The sequence below is a fragment of the Streptopelia decaocto genome (genome assembly GCF_964273445.1).
Source record: "Streptopelia decaocto genome assembly, chromosome: 5".
In the NCBI taxonomy this organism is placed as follows: Eukaryota; Metazoa; Chordata; class Aves; order Columbiformes; family Columbidae; genus Streptopelia; species Streptopelia decaocto.
This window is the reverse complement of record NC_138659.1, coordinates 50,286,795-50,308,500: the sequence shown is the minus strand read 5'-3', so window position 1 is coordinate 50,308,500 and position 21,706 is coordinate 50,286,795. Positions and strand designations below refer to the sequence as shown.

At 46.0% G+C, this 21,706-nt stretch overlaps 1 protein-coding gene across 1 annotated transcript; it reads left to right on the top strand.

Annotated features, from left to right (window-relative positions):
- The first annotated feature begins 55 nt into the window (after positions 1-55).
- LOC309440465 (neurotrypsin-like) lies at positions 56-16,560 on the top strand. Its single transcript, XM_082054152.1, has 16 exons — positions 56-84; positions 1,087-1,320; positions 3,382-3,427; positions 4,828-5,064; positions 6,364-6,487; positions 7,195-7,370; positions 7,852-7,999; positions 8,808-8,986; positions 9,373-9,514; positions 10,665-10,867; positions 11,847-11,988; positions 12,227-12,432; positions 12,985-13,063; positions 13,284-13,406; positions 13,950-14,230; positions 15,949-16,560. Exons 2-16 carry the CDS (start codon positions 1,249-1,251, stop codon positions 16,257-16,259), a joined length of 2,469 nt encoding a protein of 822 aa, XP_081910278.1. The 5' UTR covers positions 56-84; positions 1,087-1,248; the 3' UTR covers positions 16,260-16,560.
- Positions 16,561-21,706: the final 5,146 nt, after the last annotated feature.

The window sequence follows — 21,706 nt, the reverse complement described above, 5'->3', positions numbered from 1 at the left end:
GGCCAGAAGTGAGCTCATTTCTCAAGGTGACCCTCATGCTTCATGCTGCAGAACACCAGGAGTTAATCCCTCCAAAGTCAGAATGTAAGTATAGGAAATGCTGAGAAGCAGCACAGGGAACGTGTAAAAAAAATGCCAAGATTGAACAGCTTCAAATTGACCAATTCCCTTCTTAGATTTAATCATGTTTGAAGCTTTTGTTGTAGCCTCTAACCCTGGTTTGTATTAAGGAGCATTAAGCTGAAAACACTGAAAGAACCCCATAGGATTGTTCATAACAATATAATAATGATCAACCCTCTGGAAAGCACCCTAGCGAATCGAGTAAAATAACTTTACAACTCAAGGTCAAGGAGACACTCGATTGAAAAGATCTCTGGAGGCAATACCCATGATGGCAAGTTGCAGGGCTGAAAATTGGGAATGCACCCTGGAGAGGGCTGTGCCACCTGTGGGTTTTTTGTGGGGAGCGCTGGAAGCTACTTAACGTAAAGTTTTCAGGGTCCCGTTTACCTGGGTACAAACCTGAGGAGCGTTTGACCTCAGGAAGCCGCAGGCAGCTAACAGAGGAGGCAGCGGTGGTGGATAAAGTCCAGATTCCTTCCAGCAGCTCTAATCTCTGGCAAACGTGCGCGCACAAGCCGCTTCCTTTTCCAGTTTCGCGGCAGGAGGTGTTGCAGCAGGACCCAGCCCCAGGTCCCGCCGTAGCCGGTGCGCCCCGCCGAGCGGAGGGCGCGGAGCCGCGGGCAGGAGGCACCGCCGGAGGGGCAGGGGCGGCGGGGCCGGCACCGGGAGGGGCGAGGGCGGTGGGGCCGGCACCGGGAGCGGCGCTACCTAGAGCCGGGGAGAGGGAGGGGAGGGCGGGGGGCGGGCTGGGACCGCGCCCCGCCGCCTGCCCCTGCCTCCTCCTGTCCATAAGGGTGCGAGAGAAATTCTGGGGCATGTTCTCCTCCCTTATTTCTGTCCTTTCTTTTTCCCCTTTCCGAAGAGAGTCAAGGAGAAGAGATGAGGCGAGCGAGGGGAAAGTGAAATTCTAAAATGCTGCTGGGAACTTTCATCCCTTCCCTAACATCCCTTTCCCTGCAGAGATATGGAAGCAGCATCCCGCTGCCTCCGATGCGGAGCGGCTAGTGCCGTGCTGCCGGGGAAAGCCAGCTGCAGAGCCCGGGGAGGCGGCAGCTGCTGAGCCCGGCAGCCGAGCGAGAACGTGATGCTTGAAGAAGCTTCTGCCCACTTTGTACAGGAAGGATGGAGATCCCCGCAGCGCTTGGGCTGCTGATAGAGCTCTCGAGTCTGTTATCCTGTCTCAGATGTGCGGAGGTAAGAAATTGTTATTCTTCTATCTGCTTGTAAGAAGCCACATGGCTTTTTTAATATCCTTGCTGCAAGTGGGTCTTGATATTACTTGAGTATGTTTTCTAAAGCATCCAGGCAGCTGTGGTGGCTGGGAAAGGTTGGGGAGCTTGGGGAGGGATTCATTTCATTCTGCATATGAAATTCAGAAAAGGAAACAAAGCAGGAAAGGAGGATGCACAAGGGCTTGCAGATGCTTTGGCTCTAGTTTCCTATGTTTCTTAAGCGCTGCAGTGACTCTGGCAGGAAAGATCCTTTGTTTCTGTTCTTTGCTGATTGTCTGATTACCCCTATTGCTGTTGTGGACAGATGATTTATAGCCACATGGACCTGGGGCAGTGACTGCAGTACAGGCTGTTTGCACTAAAATTTGGTGATGGTCAGCATTGAGGGATTTTGGAAACTGCTACAGTAACTGGCAGCAAGTAATTTTTCATTAGAAAGGAAGCATATTACTTGGACTGCAGTTCTCTCCTTTATGGTTGGTCTCCAAGAAGAGCAGGTTCAGGCTTTCACATATAGTCTGTTATTAGTCCAACCCATCCCTCTATCGCCTGCAGGCTGACATGTGTGTGCAGGTGCACACTGACAGCTGCAAGAGTCAGAGGACCTGGATTGTGCCTCAGTCACGTGCTTGGTGCAGTCACAAAAGTGTAGCTTATCTCACTTTCCTCTCTTTGCAAAGAACGTTGAGGTCCTCAGCTCAGTCCTTCAGCCCTGTTGATTCACAGACCATTCTGTGGGCTCCGAATAGCCTGATGCATGTAGATAGATGGATTTTGGCTGAAAAGGGTGTTTTTCAGTTAAATGCTGTTTTATCTGTGCATCCTCTTGTGCATATGCACTTGAGATCTGATCTGCTGTTTCTGAACCATGTCAGAAATTAATCTTCAATGTGCAATTCACATTCTGACTTCTGGAGAGTGATGCTGGAGCTTGGCCATGGTTATCAACACCTGCTGCACCGTATTTGTAAGCTTGATTGAAAAATTACATCTGCTATGAAAAGGTGTCATTCTTGTCAGGTATCTATGGGAACTATCCCTGCTTATTCCAGAGGGGGATTTGGTTTAATTCCAAATTTTATTCTTGCCCTTTTCCATGGAGAGGTGAAGCCGAGAGAATCAAAATTACTATATTTTGAAGAAAAATAGAACCAGTTCCAATAGCTAGTTTTCTTTATATGCACAAGTCCACTCTTTGAAGTAGAAACCCTTAAATATAAGGGTTCATCTAAAAGTTTTTAAACATGAATTAAACTACTTGAACCTAGCAGAAGCATGTACAGTTTCTTCTTTTCACTCTGGGTCTGTGAAGATCTTGCACCTGCCTACACATCATGTAATGATGTTGAAGCAGAGATCCCTATCTCTCATCCAACAGTCAAGTTATAACCACCAAAAATGCTGCCTACAAGAGGAAATGCCGTTTTGGGGTTGGTAAGATGCTGGTAATCTGAGGGCTTTGATTAATGTTTTTTGGTTTTAGCCATTTAACCCTATTTGGATAATAATACCAGGGGCCATAGCACACTTTCATGTATAAAAAACAAAATCCTTCCAAAGCCTTGTTGGATTTCCTTCTTCAGGTGTTCCTCACTTTGTATATGCATGTTTATTACTATTTTAACAGGAACCCTGGGGGCACCATCCCATCATGTAGATACATCTCTGTTCGCTGCTGTGGCCATAGATGGCTTACCCTGTACATGGAGAGAGAAAGAGTGGTTATTCATTATTTTTCTTTCTGGTAACAATGACTTTTTTCTAGGCATCTCACTCAGGCTTCCAATTTTATGGGAAAAGAACAAGCAGAGCCCTGTAATGTAATGCTTAGATCAAGGGTAAATCTCTGCAGGCCAGAAATTATTCATTTTGTTGTTAGTGGGCAGAGCTGTGACTGGATATGAAGGGGAGCAATGGGCAGAGCCGGGAAGAGGCAGCAAAAGGCCGAGCTGCTTTTAGGACATGCTCATGTTTATTTAATCGGATAATCATCTCTCTGCTTTTGCTCTGTTTCTTTTCCCAGGCTTTCCTGGGATCCCAGCCTAACCAAAACCATTTGCAGAGTGCAGGTAAGAACAAGAAGTTGTTAATTCAGTCATCGGGCAGATCCTTTCATGCAGTGGTGATCTGAGACCATAGGTACGATGAAACACTGCTGCCTGGGATTCTTGGCATTCTTCCTTTCTTTCCATTACTTCTTCAATCTTTTCTCCTGCCTCAATGTCTGTTCATCTCCTTCCCCAAAATGGCCAGACTGCTTTCTTTTCTTCATGTCTGATACTCTTGCAGGTCTCTATTCCTCTCATACGTTCTTTTCCTTTCATCTCTTTCTCTGCCTCAGACTTTTTTGCATGCTCACCTTTCCTCCTCTCTAATAACTATTGAATTCTCATACATCCCCCTCTGAGAGTTCCAGTTGGTGCAAAGTGCATAGTGTGTTTTCCAGACACCTACCTGTAACTGCTGCTCATTTTTGTACCTTGCGGTTAACCTTCAGCTGTCACCAACCCACTCTGGGCTTGGCAGTGGCTCGAAGGCAAATGGCATCACCCAGTTTAATTGTATCCCTGCTGTTTGCCCTATGTGCCTTTAAGGCAGAAGGGTTGTCTGAAAGTGTTGGCTTCTTTTTTGTTTATTCATTGACTAGAGCTATAAATATCCATCTCTGAGTCCCACGTTATGGACTCTAGAAAGCCCACCCTCGCACAGTTTGGTTCTGTTTGCCTTTTTCTTATTTCAGGGTCACGAATGGAGAGTTTTCTTCTTATGTTAAAGACCATATTAAATTAATTGTTGGGGTTTTTTTACATGAGATATTTCATGTGAGCACTGGTCTAGAACATTGGCACCTGCACGTTCCTCAAAATAGGTTCCTTTTCCCTTCCTATATATTAGCCAGGTTCAGATAAGGCAGGTGATATGCTAATGTGTATAAGGAACATACATACAATGAAATACAATCTAATTTCCTACCTTCCTGCTTTACAGAATGGAATTATAGCTATTTTAAAACTCTTCTCAGTTTCAATCAATTTAGACAGGCTATTAATCTTCTAAAGAGGCTAGGGTCAAATTTAAGAGCATCTTATTCAGGTGCCAAAGCAGGTGGAGGAGGAAGTGGAGGAGTGTGTGCCAGGTTCAAGTGCTGTTCCAGAGTAAGTGAATACATCTGTTGAAATGAATGGTAATAAAAACCAGTTCAAATTGTCCATATTTGGGCCCAGAGTTAACACATTTCAAAAGTCTGGGAAGTTCATAATTTTCGTATCAATTTGTTTTTTAGACAGTGTGTATTATAAACATTTTTTGAGCAGCTGGCTTGAAGAGTGATAGAATTAAAATCAAGCAAGTGGCAATCAAGACTGCAGACACAGAAGGTGTCCCAGGAGATCAGCTGGTATCTCCCACATTGCCTGAGCCTCTGTATGTGATGCCTTAAGCGATGCTAACAGCGCCCTTCTCTGCCCAGTGCCCAGCGTGTGTGGTGACGGACCTCTTGGGTATTACAGCGGCTCGCTGGCGGTCACGGAGGCCGGGGCAGAGTGCCTCAGCTGGGCAGAGTTCCCCGATTACGTGCAGCAGTACCCGGACCGTGGCTTGGGGGACCACAACCACTGCAGGAACCCAGATGGGGGAACCACACCCTGGTGCTTCTACCGGCTCACGTCAGGGGCCATTGGCTGGGCCAACTGCGACTGTAACCAAGGTGAGGGCTGCTGCGCGTCCCTGCCAGCGCCTGGGCTGCACTGTCTTGGGGGCCCGGCCGGGAACGTGTGCTGCACAGACTTGGAAGCTGCAGGTTGGAAACCCTGTGAAAGAAGCACAGTACAGTAACTGTCCCCAGTTGTCAAAATAATTAAGACCAGAGGCTAGCCTGTGTGGGAGAAGAACGTCCGTATATAGTAGGGGGTGGATTTAGGCTGCTGTAGCCATAGTGCTTTGTATAGACGTTTTTATTCTCATACAAGGAGACTTCTTTTTTTTTTACTGTTAACTTATGCCACTCTGAAAACAGTTCAAGTTATGTGGAAAACAACCCACTCCTGCTCCTTAAGTGTCCATATCAGAGCTCTCCTCATGTAATTATAGCAGTTCAAATATAACAGAGAAAAATGTTCTGTGGCTGCGTTTGTAAGCCTTCTGTGCCAATGCAGGTCATGGGCTTACTTTAAAGCTTCTCACAGTGCCAACACAAGGACTGCTGCTTATTTTGAGACATGCAAGGGAGCTGTACCCTGACTCCAGTGCAGCAACCTTGAAAACGTTCTCTTTGTCCTCCTGTTTTCTGACTTTCCTCCCTCTTCCTGCATTTTGCAAAGCAGTTAAAGCACTAGTTTAACAAATGATATTACAAAGTCTTTTCCCTTGTCAGTGGAAGTGCTTTCAAAACCAGCGCCATTAAAGGGAATGATACAGCAAGTGTAGTTGTGCTGTGTGCCTGCATTGAGGTATTATACTACAGACAGAGGTGTACCCTTCTCCCAGTACATAAATGAGCAAGGATATATGCTTTCTAAACAGTGCTAGATATTTGTAGTGCAGTGGGAATTGAAAGGGCACTTCCATTGGCTCCCTGTTCTCTTAGAGAAATTAAAGAGTATTTACCTGCTGTTCCTGAACATCTAGCTGTAATAACAGTGACTCCCATAGGTGAGATGATTGATGGAAACTAAATCAGTGGAGTGTCATAGGAATTAGGCTGACATTTCCATACACCTTTTCAAGGTGGCATGTAAAATCACACCCATTTCACAAGAGGAAAATCCTGGAGCTGTGTCAGAAGCCAGTATTGCCATGGCTTTGAAATGGACATAGGATCAGCCATCCTCCCAGACAGCCACTGCTGGAACTGGGAAGGTGCCGCATGCCACACTCCTTCATACAAGTCACTTCACTGACAGCACCAGCAAAACAGGGATGAGAAAAGCCAGGTGCAGTTCAAACCCAAGACTTGCTGATCTGAAAACTCCATCAGAAGATAGCAGCTTTTTTTTCCTTTTGGAAGGTGCTGTGCGGTTGGCTGAAGATAGCAGTGTGGAGCTGTACTTCAGTGGACTCTGGGGCACGATCTGTGCTGACCACTGGACTGACTGGGATGCCAGTGTTGTCTGCAGGCAACTAGGTCTCAGGTGGGAACCACAGTCTGGTTGCAAAAGTTACATGCTTGCGGGGCCTTGGAAAGAACAGCCTCTGTGGTTACAGTCCCTCTGGAATAATGTGTTGACTGAGGGAGAGGAGTTTGTTTTGTGGGCTCATTTCCCACTCACCAGGGTTCTTCCCTACTCTTTTCTTTCCATGGTTACGCCAAATCCCAACCAGCCTTTGCAAGAACATTTTAAAGTAATAATTTCTGCTTGGTACTTCAGGCCGTGATGAGTGAGATGTGAGATCATATCCCCCTTTTTAGTATTACCAGCTGGAGCTTCTGTAGTCATCTATTAGAAATTTTGAGAGTGTGAACCCTTTTTGGGTATCTGGGATTTGGACCCTCAGACTTCCAAACAGCAAGGACATAAGGTCCACACAGAAGGAAGAAGGTGACTCAGATATTTAGATGTTTGAATCTGCTAATGGGTTTGTTCATCACTCTCAAATGAAGGTGCAATTTCTGACCAGATCAACTCCTCTTCAGTAAGCAGGAAGACAAAATAGTGGGAAGTGCTTTGCACTTGCTTGTGCTTTCCCATTAGACTCTAGATAGCCATTCCTTTATATACTCCCAGTCACTGGGATATGAAATGCCCCAACTGGGCTGGAGGGTCACAAGAACTGAGGGGAACTTGTAAATCAAGCAGTACTACAGCATTTCATTACTCTATTGCTTTCTCTGTACCAGTGAGATCGGCACAGCTGGGAAGAAGAGTCATCCTGGACTGTGGCCTCTTCCCCTGCACCTGCAGTCAGCAAACTGCCACGGGGATGAGAAAGCCCTGCTGCAGTGCAGCTATCGGGAAGCAGTGTCAGGAGCTTGTAACCAGGGGACTGCCATGGTAACCTGTGTCCCTCCAGAAGGTAAGTCTCCAGGGGAGGTTTCCTCCCTGTTTCTTGCATCAGTGTTGCTGATAAGATGTAAAATGTAAGGTCAGGAAGCTGTGGAGAGCAAATCATTGGAGCACATTCTTCTGTCACCTGTTATACAGGTGGTTATCTTCCTTCCAGTGGAAGATCATCCATCTTTTCCCAGTCCCAAATACTCAGAGTGGGCATGCTTCTACAATCACTGATTGATGACTGTTGCTTATGACCACATCCCCTTTTTATCAACCCAGGTTTTTGTCTGCAGCCAGCAAAGTCCTTGTCACTGTAGCAGCCAGTTAAAGAGCCATCCCTGGACCAGCAACAGCTCGTACTGTCAGCTGCAATCATGGATGCTTCTTGAGGGGCTTGGAGGGGAGGATGTGGTAGAGTGGGACTAGTGCATCGCAAGAACTACTGAATGTGCTTTGTCTCCATTTTGCTCTGTTGTGCTCTCTTTCCCTTTCTTGAAGCACAGGTGTAGGTGCCCCGCTGCGTTTGGTTGGGGGAAAGGAGAGCTTTGAAGGGCGAGTGGAGGTTTACCATGATGGCAAGTGGGGTACCATCTGTGATGACCAGTGGGACGACCGGGATGCTGAAGTAGTTTGTAGGCAGTTGGGACTCAGGTAATTTCCCTGCTGTACATCATGGAGTGGTAACAGAGGTAGGCAGAGTGTGAGAGCATGTCCCTTTGCTATAGTACAAGCCTTTTCTACAGGAGGTATACATAAACCCTGGGAAAGATAATTCTGATCACCTCATAAAGGGATTTTGTTCTTAATTTCTGTCAGTTTTATGAGTTTACACTGTGAAAAAAGTTGCTGCATCCCTATCTAAGGTTTGTGTTTATCCCTTTTTTTTTTTTTTTTCTTTTTCTTGCACACATGTCCTAATGCAAATCTTCTTGGCCTCAGTGATAACTTGTCATGGTGATTTCCATATGTGAACTGCAGTTGTTTACTTGGTTAAGTTTAAACACCTCAAGTTCCACTGACTGCCCTTATTATCTTCAGTCAGCAATGCAAGAGAGCTTACCTCTTTCTCCTGTGTGCCATTCAGTGCTTAACATGGGAGCTGTTGTATACCGAGCATTCTTTAAAGTCACATTGTTACAAAACTGCTTAAAATAGATGATTCAAGTCTGGATCCCTCAAACTTTGGGAGTTTTGCCGGTCACTGAGACTGAAACATCATTGTCCTCAGGACTCCCCATGTGTCTGAACGGTTCATGTTGTGGGCACAGTTTTGTTATGTGTTGGAAGGTCTTGTTACAAAACTTTCCAGTAAGGTATTTTGATTAACAGTGAGCAACACCACTGTGTCAGAATTATCATATTATCTATGGGAGGATGCTGGCCTAGTGTAGGAGAGCGCCTGTGCAAGGGCACAGGACTGTGACCTTCCTTACTGAGCACGTGTCTGTATCATCTGCAGTGGGAACCCAAAAGCCTTGTCGTGGGCTCACTACGGGCAGGGATCTGGCCCAATCCTGCTGGATGAAGTGGAGTGCTCAGGCAATGAACTCTCACTTGACCAGTGCAAGAAGAGTGACTGGGGACAGCAGAACTGTGACCACATTGAAGATGCTGGGGTGTCCTGTGACCCTTTCACAGGTACAGATCGCCAGCTCTATGGCAGTTAGATGCGGTCAGTCTTACTCCCAATTACACAGCTTGCTCAGCAGATAGCTCCTGCATACGACTTCCACAGGGGCAGCCAGATGTGGAGGCAGAGAGCAGACAGCAGGTGGGAATGAGCCTGCCAGCCTTGGTGGTGTTCCCAGGGTTTTCCACAGGTGGCATGGAAAGGCTGAGGTGAATCCTCCCTGGCAGATGGGCATGTTTGGGAGCAATGAATGTTTGGTTTTTGAGTGCCTACGGATATCCATGTCTTTGGTTTCTTTCACTCATGGGCTGCACAGACACTTCAGCAGTGGGGCACAGGCTGTTTCTTTTCTCCTCTGGCGAGTGCTGATCTTCCCTTCTCCCATCCCTTGCAGAGGGCACTGTCAGGCTGACTGGTGGCCACAGCCCCAGTGAAGGCAGGGTAGAAGTTTATTACAACGGAGTCTGGGGCACAGTGTGCGATGATGGCTGGACAGACCTCAGTGCCCAGGTGGTCTGCAGGCAGCTGGGCTTCAGGTAGGACTGAGACCGTATGTAGCATCTGTGCTTCCTTATTTCAGGGATTAAATTCCATCCTCCTCTGCTGGGCTAGGCTGGACCTTAATCCTTCAATGCTGTCTTTGTTAGTAGATTTATTACAATTATACAACTTTATTCAGAAAATATTAATAGAATAATAGGTATCCACATACTTTACCTGGGGGAAAAATAATGTTTATTGTCTCTTGCCTCAGCCTTTTTTGAAAGCAGATAACAGGCTTGATACTGTCTTTATGAACCCTTCACTGAAGTCAGAAAGTTCTCTTAATACTCGTTAAATTTGCAGGTGTATCAGCTCAGCACTGCCACTCCCTCTGCTGTTCCAGCTAAATGCTACCACCCGTCTGGTCTGTCAGCTACACACGTCACCTGCTTCAGTAGCTGAACAAAGACCATCAGGGAAAAAAAAAAAAGCAGTATTAGGGATTTTCATAATGTTTTTCTTTCAGTCCCTTGTGTCCCTCTGGATATGGTTTTGGGGAAGACTTAAAATCAGGATACTCTAGTCTTGGAGCTAGTACAGGTGTTTTTGTGTGTGTGTGTGTGTAAGCGGGGGGGATGGTTCAGTTTTGGGTTTTTTGATGGGTTTTTTAGGATGATTAGGGTATCTGTGTAAATTTCAGCTTTATAGACTGAGAAAAAGACTAAACTAAATTATTCCATTTGAGTTGAGCTGCATACTGTGTTTGTCATCTCATGTAGTGCCTTAAAGTTTTCAGCTTTCTGCTTTTTAGTTCCAGGTAGCTGCTTCCTATAAAAGTAGAATTAATTAAATGTTGGTACATTTGATGCCTCCTCTGCTAGCCCATCCACAAATTGATGTACCTGGTGTCACATCTGCAAAGCAGCCTCTGTGGTGTAGCTGGTCCTCTGTGATACTGTGACTGTGCCTTTGACCTGACAGTAGAAAATGGACTGGTCTGGGTGGGCCTTCCTGAAAACTGAAGATGGTGAGACATGCAAGCTGCTTGGCTGCCATCCTGTGTGTCACTGAGTGGTGTAGGTCAGGAGGCCTCCAATACCACAGCTGAGTTCTGCAGCGGAGTTTTCCTTGGGGTCTGAGCTTAGGTCCCTCTGTTCAACTAATGAGTTCTAATTAATCTGATGTTCTATTTCCTTTTTCTAGTGGTCCTGCTACTCTGGCCTCTGAAGGGGACTATGCTGCTGGCCAAGGCTTGATTTTACTGGATGATGTGGCTTGTGCGGGAACAGAGCTGTCCCTCCTGGACTGTCCCCACAGCAACTGGGGTCAGCATGACTGCTCACATGCTGAGGATGTGGGAGTCCGGTGTTCACCCGAGAGCAACACAGTCATGGATGGCAGCCTGGGTAACTCACCTTGCCTCTCACCCTGGATGGTGGGGAAGTTCATTTGATGATCTGCTCCTTTGGAAGCTCTGGCAGATGTGGGAGTCTTCCCTGTGCTGTCTCAGTGAGTGGGCTGCTTTTTGAGCAGGACTCCTAGGAACAAGCCCCAGCTCTCTTGGGGCATGGCTACAGAGCTGTGGCTCCACCAGACCTACGGCCAGTCCTTTAGAGAAAGTGAAACTGGAGAGAATTGTGTTGGTGGTCTCTAAAACAAACCTGAGGGATTGAGGAATGGTGGCTGCCTTAGTGTGCTGTTGCTCACTGATGAGATGTCTTAGCCCTGTGTCTGTGGGAACACGGGACTCTTTAACTAGACCCTTTAGGAAGCTGATGTAGTCACATTAGTGTCACACCTTGCCAAGACAAGAGGGCTTCAGATGTGAGGGGCTGTTGTGTGGCAATCTGCACTCATGTGCGGATGGCACACTTTTAATTAAAATTGTGAATGTATTTCAAGTTAGCATAATTTCCTCATTTATATGAGGCCTGATACTCTCCTCTTTCCCTACTACAAGAGACTTTCCAGTTTGTCAGACATTTTTTTATTGAAATAGATGGCATCCAACGTTTTTGTTTTTCCTGGATGTAGAACTCTTCTCTTGCTTAGAATAATGTAATAGTTTTATATTTAATGGACTTCTTTCCCAGACATGTTTAAGCTTGTCCACTCTTGGCTCAGGAGTTAATACCTTTCCTTCTGTTCTTGTTCTCCTCTTTACTCAGCTTTCAGAATATGATCCAATAATGTTTTTTAGTATGTATTAAATAAATATGTATATAGTTTTCTGCACAGCACAGGAGTGAAATGTCTTCATGTAGAAACACTCATTTTTTTCTATTTTTTCCTTTTCTTACTGGTATCTGAGATTAATCTTTTCCTATAGGACCCAAGTTCTGGGCACCTCATGCTCTCATGGAACCCATGTGTATTCTCCTGCAGGGCCTCCTGTGCGGCTGGTGGATGGAGAAAGCACCAAGGAGGGACGGGTTGAGGTGTTCCTGAATGGGCAGTGGGGCAGCGTCTGTGATGATGGCTGGACAGACAGAGATGCCGCAGTGGTTTGCAGGCAACTGGGATTCAGGTGAGAGCTCTCATACAGGCATCTTACAGATAGAAACAGCTCTCAGGGGGTATCACTTCTTTCTGGACCTGTTTCTCAGTTTTGGCATACCTACATATGCTTGAGGGACTAGGGATCTATTTTCACTATACTACTGTCTGTGCGTGGAGTGACACATAAACATTATTTCTCTTAAAATGTGCTGGTGTGTCAGGTTGGCCTGCTTACTGCAGGTTAGCCATCTTCTCTCTAATTGCAGTGGTACAGCAAAAGCCAGGGCAATGGCTTATTTTGGTGAAGGCCATGGGCCCATCCATCTGGACAATGTAGAATGCAGCGGCACGGAGCACACCCTGGGGCAATGCATCAGACCTGACACTGGGATTCACAGCTGCTGGCACAGTGAGGATGCTGGTGTGATCTGTGACTATGTGGAAGAAAAGGTCCAAGATATCAGGAGAACAGGTGATTTGCCCATTTCTTCTGTGCAGAAATCTGGAGCTCCAGTTTTAGGAACTCTGCATGCTTTTATGCTTTTTCCCTGTAGTTCTGGCAGAAACTTTACCTACAAAATAAGCATGTCCTGTCCTGCACCTCCTACGTTTTCCTTGTTTTCATTGTCTCTTCTTAGGAGCACAGGGTGCTCCAGACTAGTCTGAGGAGCTCCACCCATGTCAGGCCTTTAAGCCGGCAGATCTTCCCCACTGTCACACCACCATACCCTTCCTTAGAGCAGTAACCATGAGCAAACTTTGGGTTTTGGAATACTGAGGAAAAAGCTGTAGAGGTCCCATTCCTGGCATAAGACTACAGATACTGCAGGTAAGCACCTGCACCAAAACTGAGGAAACCTGTGGGATCAGATCTGTGAATTCCATATGCACAACACAATGCAGTTAACTACCATGTGGATTAATGCCCTCAGGGAAGGCGAGTGGTATTTGGCTCTGTGACAGCAGCACTTGTTGATACTGAAGCTGAAGGTATCTACCCAACTGCTCTAACTTTGCTGTGCAGGTCCAGAGTCTGGTGTGTGTGGGATGCGCCTGCTTCATCGTCGCAAAAAAAGGATCATAGGTGGCAACAAGTCTCTCAGGTACTACCCTGTAATTGCCAGGAAAGCCAGCTTTCCTACAGGCCTGGCAAATGCTGAGTACATTGACACATTTTCACTGGTGATTTTTGAACTCAATTTGAACCAGGGGGCCTATCTAGGGAAGAATGCATGCCAGCTGAGCCCAGATGGGGCAGAGTGGATGGGAAAAGAGGAAGACAGCTCTCATGTGACACCTATTATTCCTCTGTTTCTTCCTCAGAGGCGGTTGGCCATGGCAGGCCTCACTACGGTTGAAAGGTTTTCGTCGAGATACTCGTCTGCTGTGTGGAGCAACACTGATCAGCAGCTGCTGGGTAGTGACTGCAGCCCACTGCTTCAAAAGGTGCGTTTGTGAGTGCACAGCTGCGACGGATACCCAGTCATGAACAAGATAACCTCATACGAGGTTCCTAGCCTGGGGGAAACACTTGATCAAAGTTTCTAAACCAAGATCTTCAGGTTAGGATGTGTGTGTTCTTGGAGCATTTATGGCGATGACTCAATACAGGCTTGCTTTATCCTTCACTGCTTACACCTGCCCTCTTAACTTTGAGGCTTTGCAACTTAAAAGGAACAGCACTTTGACATTCTTCAGTGCTTTAAGGAACTGTGAACAGATAAGGTCACAAGCCCATCGCTACTGGCTACTGTCGTAGCCCTTTTTGTAGGAAAAAAAGTCCTGTGCATGGTAGGTAGTGATTTGGGACACCCATTGACTGCAACGGTTGGCATTATCACACCTGCTAAAGAGGTCCCACAGTCCTGTAGCTGGCACTTTCTTACCAGTTTGTGAGGAGGTGGTTCAGTCTCACAGTACCTTGAGACTTGTGTGAGTCTGTTTCCCTCTTAATAGGAGTATCAAGGTCTTGAGTCTCTTTTTCTCCAGATTTGGTGTTGATGTGCGGCGCTACCTGCTGCGGGTGGGCGATTACCACACAGGTGTGAAGGATGAGTTTGAGAGGGAGCTGCCCGTGGAGCGGATTGTCCTCCACAGGAACTACTGGGCCGGCAGCAACGACAATGACATTGCCCTGGTCCGGATGCGGGGCAGAGAGGGGCACTGTCTCTCCTTCAATCACCACGTTCTGCCTGTCTGCCTGCCCAGCAGGAAAGAGAAGTCTGACATCAACAGGCAAGCCTGCATCATCTCCGGCTGGGGGGACACAGGTGAGTGATGGGGCTCTGAGGGGCAAGAAAGTTGGGGAAATCTGGGTTCAGAAGCCCACATGGGCCATTAATTTATGTCCGTACAAGTGAAGGCGGTGTTCTTGCTGCTCCTATTGTCTGTGCATCGTATGGTGTTAGGGAGCGGTGACTTGAAGTGACTCATGCCATTGTGTTTTCTTCTGAGTTTGAGGCTTCTTCAACTTGTCTGTGGTGGAAGTTTTGATTGCCACAGCATCCCTCTGAAGCTGTGGGAGAGAGCAATGCTGCCATCTGGCCACAGTCCTCTCTTTCTTCCCCTCTCGACACATATTTGCCACAGCAGACCCCTTAGGCAGCGGCCTGCGCAGAACTGGTGTACAAAGCCTGTGGGAGGCTCCCACATTTCCATGAGCTCCTGCCTTTTTCATGATAATGTAGTAGTGAAGTGGGGGCTTAAGGGTGGAAGGAATCTCTCTCAGACTGCCTTGCTCAGTCTCCCTGGGTATTGCTGCAGGAACAGCTGGTCTCTGAGGCTGGTTTCTGCTCTGGGTTTGAGACAGCCCGTACTTGTCCTCTTGCAGCACATTGCTATGGACCTTCTTAGGTAAAAGGGAGCATGGAATATTCTAGAAAGTATTCATTATTAACTACTTAACTCTCTTAAGGCAATGTTTTAAAATGCTGGGCTTGGTGGAGTCCTGAAATGGGTGCATTAGCAAGGTCTGGAGACAGCTTTAAACTCTAAACAAAACATTATGACTGGCTGTCGAGTCCTTCCCCATTTGGGGATCAGAGATGCAATGCAGGGCTTGGTGCAAGGAGGCCTTTCTGGGGCTGCTGTGACTAGAGCAAAGCCATATGTTCAAAAAGACTTGCTGCCAAAAGGCAAATAGCCCCAGGAGCTTGTCTGTTGATTTTGGACTTACCATTTTTCCCAGCTGTTTCCCTAGCTGTTACCCCAGGTATTTAACTGTGAGTATACATTGCTTTTGGAGTGAGTTGCTCCAGGTGCACATGTCACTTTAGGGTGTCTGGGGAGGATCAAGAAGCAGCTTAGTCGTGTCACTCCCTTAAGCTGTGCTGGGGCTTAATGGCGAGAATCCTTCCCACGTACCCAACCCAGCTTTCCCAAAAAGAGGGGCAGTTACCTACTACCTTGTGAATTTACCATAAGCCTTGGGCACAGAAAGGTTGTGCTCTAATATAGCACATGAACCTTATGCTCTGAGAAGTCTGGGGTAATGGATTTGAGCAAATAGAGGCAAACCTGGCCAAAGATGAAGTGAGCTCCCTTTGAATAATATTTGGATGCCTCTGAAACAGCTTCAAAAACTTCTCTGAGGACTGAGCACTTTACAAATATTACTGCATTTATTCTCTTAAGAAAACACTGTCCTTGTTGTACAGAGGAGGAAATGGAGGCTCAGAGAGGTGAAATAAATTGAACAAAGTTCAAGTTACTTGTTGGCGGAACCAGGAGTAAGATTCATCCTTTGATCTAACCTTTTTCTCCAACCTCTTCCCCATTTCTTTGATCTTACAGCTCCTTTTTTGTGGTCTGGCTTGGCAGCACTGTTTTCTGAAGTTCTGGTGGTTCAGAGATGCTGAGCTTGGCCTATTTCTGTGCTGCAATCTTGACATGAAATGCATAAATACCTGTTTTTGTGCGAAGCACTATTGCTCTAGGTCACTGCTGTTGTCTGTAGGTGAGTTGGTGTGGCTGGTCTGTTCTGTTCCAGGGAAGTCCTATTCGAGAACCCTGCTGCAGGGGGTCGTGCCTCTTCTCCCACGGGAAGACTGTGCGGTCCGTTACGGGCAGAAGTTCACTAACCGCATGATTTGTGCTGGGAACCTCTCTGAAGATAAACGGGTGGACAGCTGCCAAGGTGACAGTGGAGGGCCACTCATGTGTCAGAGATCAAATGGACGCTGGATCATTTTGGGGATCACTTCCTGGGGTTATGGCTGTGGTCGGAAGGATTCCCCCGGTGTGTACACAAAGGTCAGCAAATACGTACCCTGGATCAAGAAGGTGACCAAGCTAGAATGAAAATGTCTGAGCTCTAAGAACTTCAACATATGGTCCTTCTGCCCTGCAGCAGCAGAAGGCTGTGGCCTCTGGCCTGTGACTGACTGATGGAGGTTTCTTTTGTTGCTGGACACTGGGAAAATACTTTAACATAGAACTGGGAGAAAATCAGTTATAGCTGATTCTTTAAAGTCTTTGGTTTCACCTTAATCTGTAATATCTGAGCAGAGAAAGCAGGTGCACACTGCTAAGAATGATAAATCTATGTTGCTCTGGCCGAGTCCTGTAATGCAATCACACTTTTTCCTTCACCCTGGCACACAGAAATGGTAGAAGTGGAGAGATACCGGCCTCTGTAATTCTATTCCTGTTTTTGTATGTTTGCATACTTGAAAAATGCTGCAAGGAGACGTGAGATGCTTGTAAGAAGGCACCAGGCTCTGGCATAGTGGAAATCTTTAGATATTTTTTCATAACAGCTCTCTTCAATTCCAGGAATCAGAAGATTTGACCTGAGCTGAGGAACAGGCCAACAGTTGTTTTTTTTTCCTTCCCTGCTGTGTCTCTAGAGAGAACCTTCTCTCTTCTGAATAGTAGGTCTGCTCCCATATGATCCCTTTAAAGTATCTGTCCCTGCTAAGAGATGCTTGTTCCTCCTGCTATAATCCTGTATCACACATTTCCAGCTGCCAGATGCTACGTTTTTTTTTTGCTGCTTTCTCAATTTAGTGGTTCTTTCATATTTAGATGGGGTTTTTTTCTTCCTTAAAATAGCATCTCCTAGAAACAGGTGTTGGTGTAGAGTAAATCTTCATTTTTAAGAGACAATAGCTTTCTTGTCCTCATGATTACTATGAAGAACTTAAAAATGTGACCTCAAAAGGCTGAATAGACACATGACTTTTCTTTAAATCTGAATGTAATGTTAATCTCAAACATTCGGCTGTTGAGTCACAATTTAACAGCAATATGAGGACTTTCTCTTGGTACCTTATTCACCACAGTTATTAACTGCCCTCCATTTGTGATGTTAGTCTTTAATATCTCTGTGCTTGCAGTTTTCCCATGAAACATGGAAATATTCCTCAGATATAGATACACAATAAATACAGGGAGTGAATAATTTGCTTGAGGTGTAAAACAGTAAGTGTGCTGCAAAGCAGCTTCCCACTTTCCTGAAATGTGTCCTACTCTTGCAACCTCTGGACTATGCTTTCTTTCTTCTCTTCTTTGCATTGTTTCTCTTTTCTTCCCTCTCAGTGGCAGTAAACTGACTTAACTTGAGGGTATGCAAGCAGTGCTGTCAAGCTGTAGTTCTCAGCCTGAATAGAAATAATGCTGACAGAAAGCAGGGGCTATGGAATACTTCAATTTCTTCCTTCTTTCTCATCCAAAAAAATGAACAGAGTTTCCTCTTAGGCCTCAACCACTTTTGTAAGTTAATTTATTATTCTCAAATAGGTAGAAAAATATAAAAATAGACAGAAGGGCTAAGTGCATTAACAGGGGTGCAGTGCATAGTCTCTTCTCGCTGTGTATAGACAAGCCAGAACGAAGACAGGTCTGCTCAGGAGCAAAGACAATAAAGCTTTGATGTATTATATAACCAAGGACCCAAACATGGAGTAACGATACAGTATGGAACACACAAATTTATGCCAGACATGCATGTTTGTGGATTGCTCATGCACTGCAGGGCAGGCACAGACTCGGTCAGGCGCTGACCTGCTGCTTGGATGGGCTGCACTCGCAGCACAGAGATGTTCAGTATCCAGGTATTACCAAGGCAAGACCAGAAGGCAGAGTACAGCCTGTGGATTACCAATGTCGTATTACAGGGCACATGGTGACAGAGTCCTAGAGATTGCCTGGGATTCAATAAGTATTTTAAAAAACAATTGTAGGAATCTTTAAAATACACAATGCCAGAAACCCTGCAAACTGCCCTTCGAGACAGATCTGATCTGATTGTGCCTCTTCTCGAGGGGCTGAATGTCTGGAGCGCAGCTTGTGCTGATAACCCCGCGTGAAGTGCCAGGCTCGATCCTCGTTAGTGCCGAGCTTGGCTCCACGCTGGCTGTGCTGTCCCACAGCTGCTGGCGCAAAGTCCCACGGACACAAGCTAGAGACTGCTCCTTATCTCCCAAGAGTTAAAATGACAGGAGGACTGAGGGCAATTATGTTACAGACTTCTGGTCTTGCAGAAGATTAAATGCCAAGTTCCACACTGGCAGCAACAGTACCTGTCTGGGAAACATAGAGGGATTTGGCTTTTACATTCAGCCTCCCCCAAGCCGGCATGCTACAGCAGCTCAAATGGAGTTTCTATGCCTTGGGTGCCGTCACATCTCTAATTTAACCTTGCCTGATCTTTCAGCTTATACCCATAACCTCAGCAAGCGTAGAAACAACCAGAGGACTGAAACTATGAGGTTACTTCCCTTAGCCTACTTAACCGCTTGCCATGCAGGAATTAGAATAAATTACCATGTAACATCAGTGAGACACAGGCATGGTATTGTCTTCTGAAATTCCCATGCTCCAGGTCAAAATATTTCTTTCTTCTGGATCTTGTCACCATGAAAGCTGTGAGAATCCTTGTAAATAACATCCCATAAGTCCTGCATGAGCCAGGAGAGAAGGAAGTGTCTGATCTCCTCCACCTAATTTTACACCTTACTGGTACTGTAGGCAAGCCTGCCAATATTCTCCTCAGTTGTCCTAACCTGTTTCAGAGCACCACTGTTGCTTTCCACTGTTTAAACTGGAACTGTGGCCCAAACCACACTCGCATGCTTTGCCACTGAGGCTTACTGGAACTGCCTGCCTGGATGAGCAGCACTCAGCCGCCCTAGGACTGTACTTTGTACCTAATGTTGGCCAGCAGCAGATGCCTCAAATGATAGTACATGTGAGTTTGTACTGAACAAGTTTTAACAGTCTTTCCTTTTGGGGGTTTTGTTCTTGGCCCATTAAAATTAATTTCTTGCATTACTACTACTGTTATTAAAAATAGAAGTACAAGTATTTAGTCCTCTAGGTGTTATACAAACACTATGCACTATTCTTCTGTGATTCTTTTTCTAAAGCATGAGAGTTTATATCCCTATGTTTTTAAAAACTATTTAATGTAACCAACCTTCCTTTTCCATATAGGTGTTTAATTCCTTATTTAATCCAACTAAGCTCTCAGCCTCAATATTTTCTGGCAATGAGACACAATATAATTTTATTCCCCATAGCACATAATTTATTTTTATGGTTCCTGAATTAATTGCCTTTTTTTCATTGAATCCCATCTGTCCTTGTGTTCTCAGCTACGAGAGGAAACAAGGGGCCTGGCTTTATATTCTCTGTTGTCTGTTACTCTAGAGATAGTCCCTTTTCTAAAGCTGTGGCTTCTCTGTCTCTCTTCAACCTAAACTGTCTAGGTATCTGATAACATGCTGAGTGTTTCTCCATGTCTTCTCTTTCTGCTGGATCTCTAAGCTTTCGTAACTGAATGCAGTTTGCCAGGGGAGGCTGTGCCATCTGCTGATTATTTCCAGTATTATTTTCTATAGTAGGCAAAGCTGTAAATGTTTTCAGCACTGTATGTGCATTATGTAGGCATGCTGGAGCTAGCTTAGACTTCCTAATTGTGGTCCTGATGGCAGCCTAGCTGCAATGGCATGACAAACCAACAAGGTTAATTCCCTGCTTGTCTCGGGCAGGCATAGCAGCTCCTCTGAGCTCAGAGCAATTGCTCTGGGTATGCCTGGGGACCATAACACAGCTCTGGGCAGGGAGCACCTGAACAGCTGTGTAGAGCTTTGCCTCAGCTGACATACTTGTGGGGCTGACACAGTCCCTCACAGCATTGAGTAAGGCTGAGGTACCCACACTGTTTCCAGGAGCTGAGAGCTCGTCACTGCAGGTGGTGGCTGCACTGTGCCATGTGGATCACAGAATCAGAGAATGTCAGGGATTGGAAGGGACCTCAAAAGATCATCTAGTCCAATCCCCCCGCTGGAGCAGGAACACACAGATGAGGTTACATAGGAAGGCATCCAGGCAGGTTTTGTATGTCTCCAGAGAATGAGACTCCACAACCTCCCTGGGCAGCCCGTTCCAGTGCTCTGTTACCCTCAGTGTGAAGAAGTTCCTTCTCATATCTAAGTGGAACCTCCTGTGTTCCAGTTTGCTGTCAGACAAGTTCCCATGGCAGTGTGGCACATGCTACTCATGTGAGAAAGGGAAAGTCACTGTGACTGGGTGGAAGCATTGGCAGAAGCAGCCACATGGCTATGGTGAGGGTCTCAGGAGTAGCTGGTAGTGTTCCAGGTATCCCTCTTTGAGGGAGTACCCCAGTGCTCTACAAAGGTTGGCCCAGGGCCAGTGTCTTCCTGACCTGCAGTGCCTGCACTGGTACCCTTACCAGTTCCATCTTGACACTACTCCAGGCTTTGACCAGGCTTTGCATTAAAGGTTTATCCGTTTCCCATAGCTGAACACCATTCTGATGATTTCTATGAATTATGTTCTATGCTGTAATTAATGAAGCAGCTGCTTATTAACCTGGACAGGATGTCAATTACCCTTGTAATCCTTGCACCTTTTTAGCAGAGAATAACTCCTCAAAGGTATTAGTGGAGGCATTGGTGAGGAACCAGAAACATAGATATTTGCTGCCTCAGGGGTAAGAGAGGTGGGCCTGCCTTTTGTCTGTCTTCCTTCCTTTCTGAAGCCAACATCCTCAAGACTCCTCATCCAAAAAGAGCTGCGGTGATCCACCAATTGCTTGAAGACAGATTTTTATGTGTATATTCAGAAATCATATTAAAGTTTTGAGAGATGGACTGCACGGGGGTATTTAACACCATCTTGATAGAGTCGCTGGCAGTTCCTTGCAGCTAGAGGGAACAGAATGGCCCCTGGTGGTAACCAACCTGGGATCACTCCTTGTGGAACGAGGCACTGTGACCCAGACCAATGCGCATCTCTTGGGCTGCATTTTTACTTGTTCAGAAAAATATTTAATTTCCCATATCAAGGAGAAACACTCACTTGTGTAGTAGCCCACTCAGTCCTATTAAAATCCCTTTCTACTAACCAGGGGCTGCGTTCCTCTGAAATCAGCCAAGTGCCAAAACTGTCATGTCCCCTGGATCAACACCAATGGCTCACAAGGTATGCTAATAAATGGATTATACTGTGACTGTGTGAGGCTCTGTCTTATTTTTAATAAAGGAACCTGTTCCAAGGGCAAGTTTAGGTTTTGTGGTTTTTGTTTTGTTTTTGTTTTCCTAGCACTGAATTAAGCTAATTAAATTTTTGTGTTCATGTTATTTCCAGAGCAGATTTAACATGCCAAGGCATGTTACAAAATCAGCATCATGTTTGCCATTGTTACAATGGAATGTGATGGTTCTTCAAATGCCACATTTTGTGGCCATCTGGAACAGGTGAGGGTTATTTGCAGATCAACT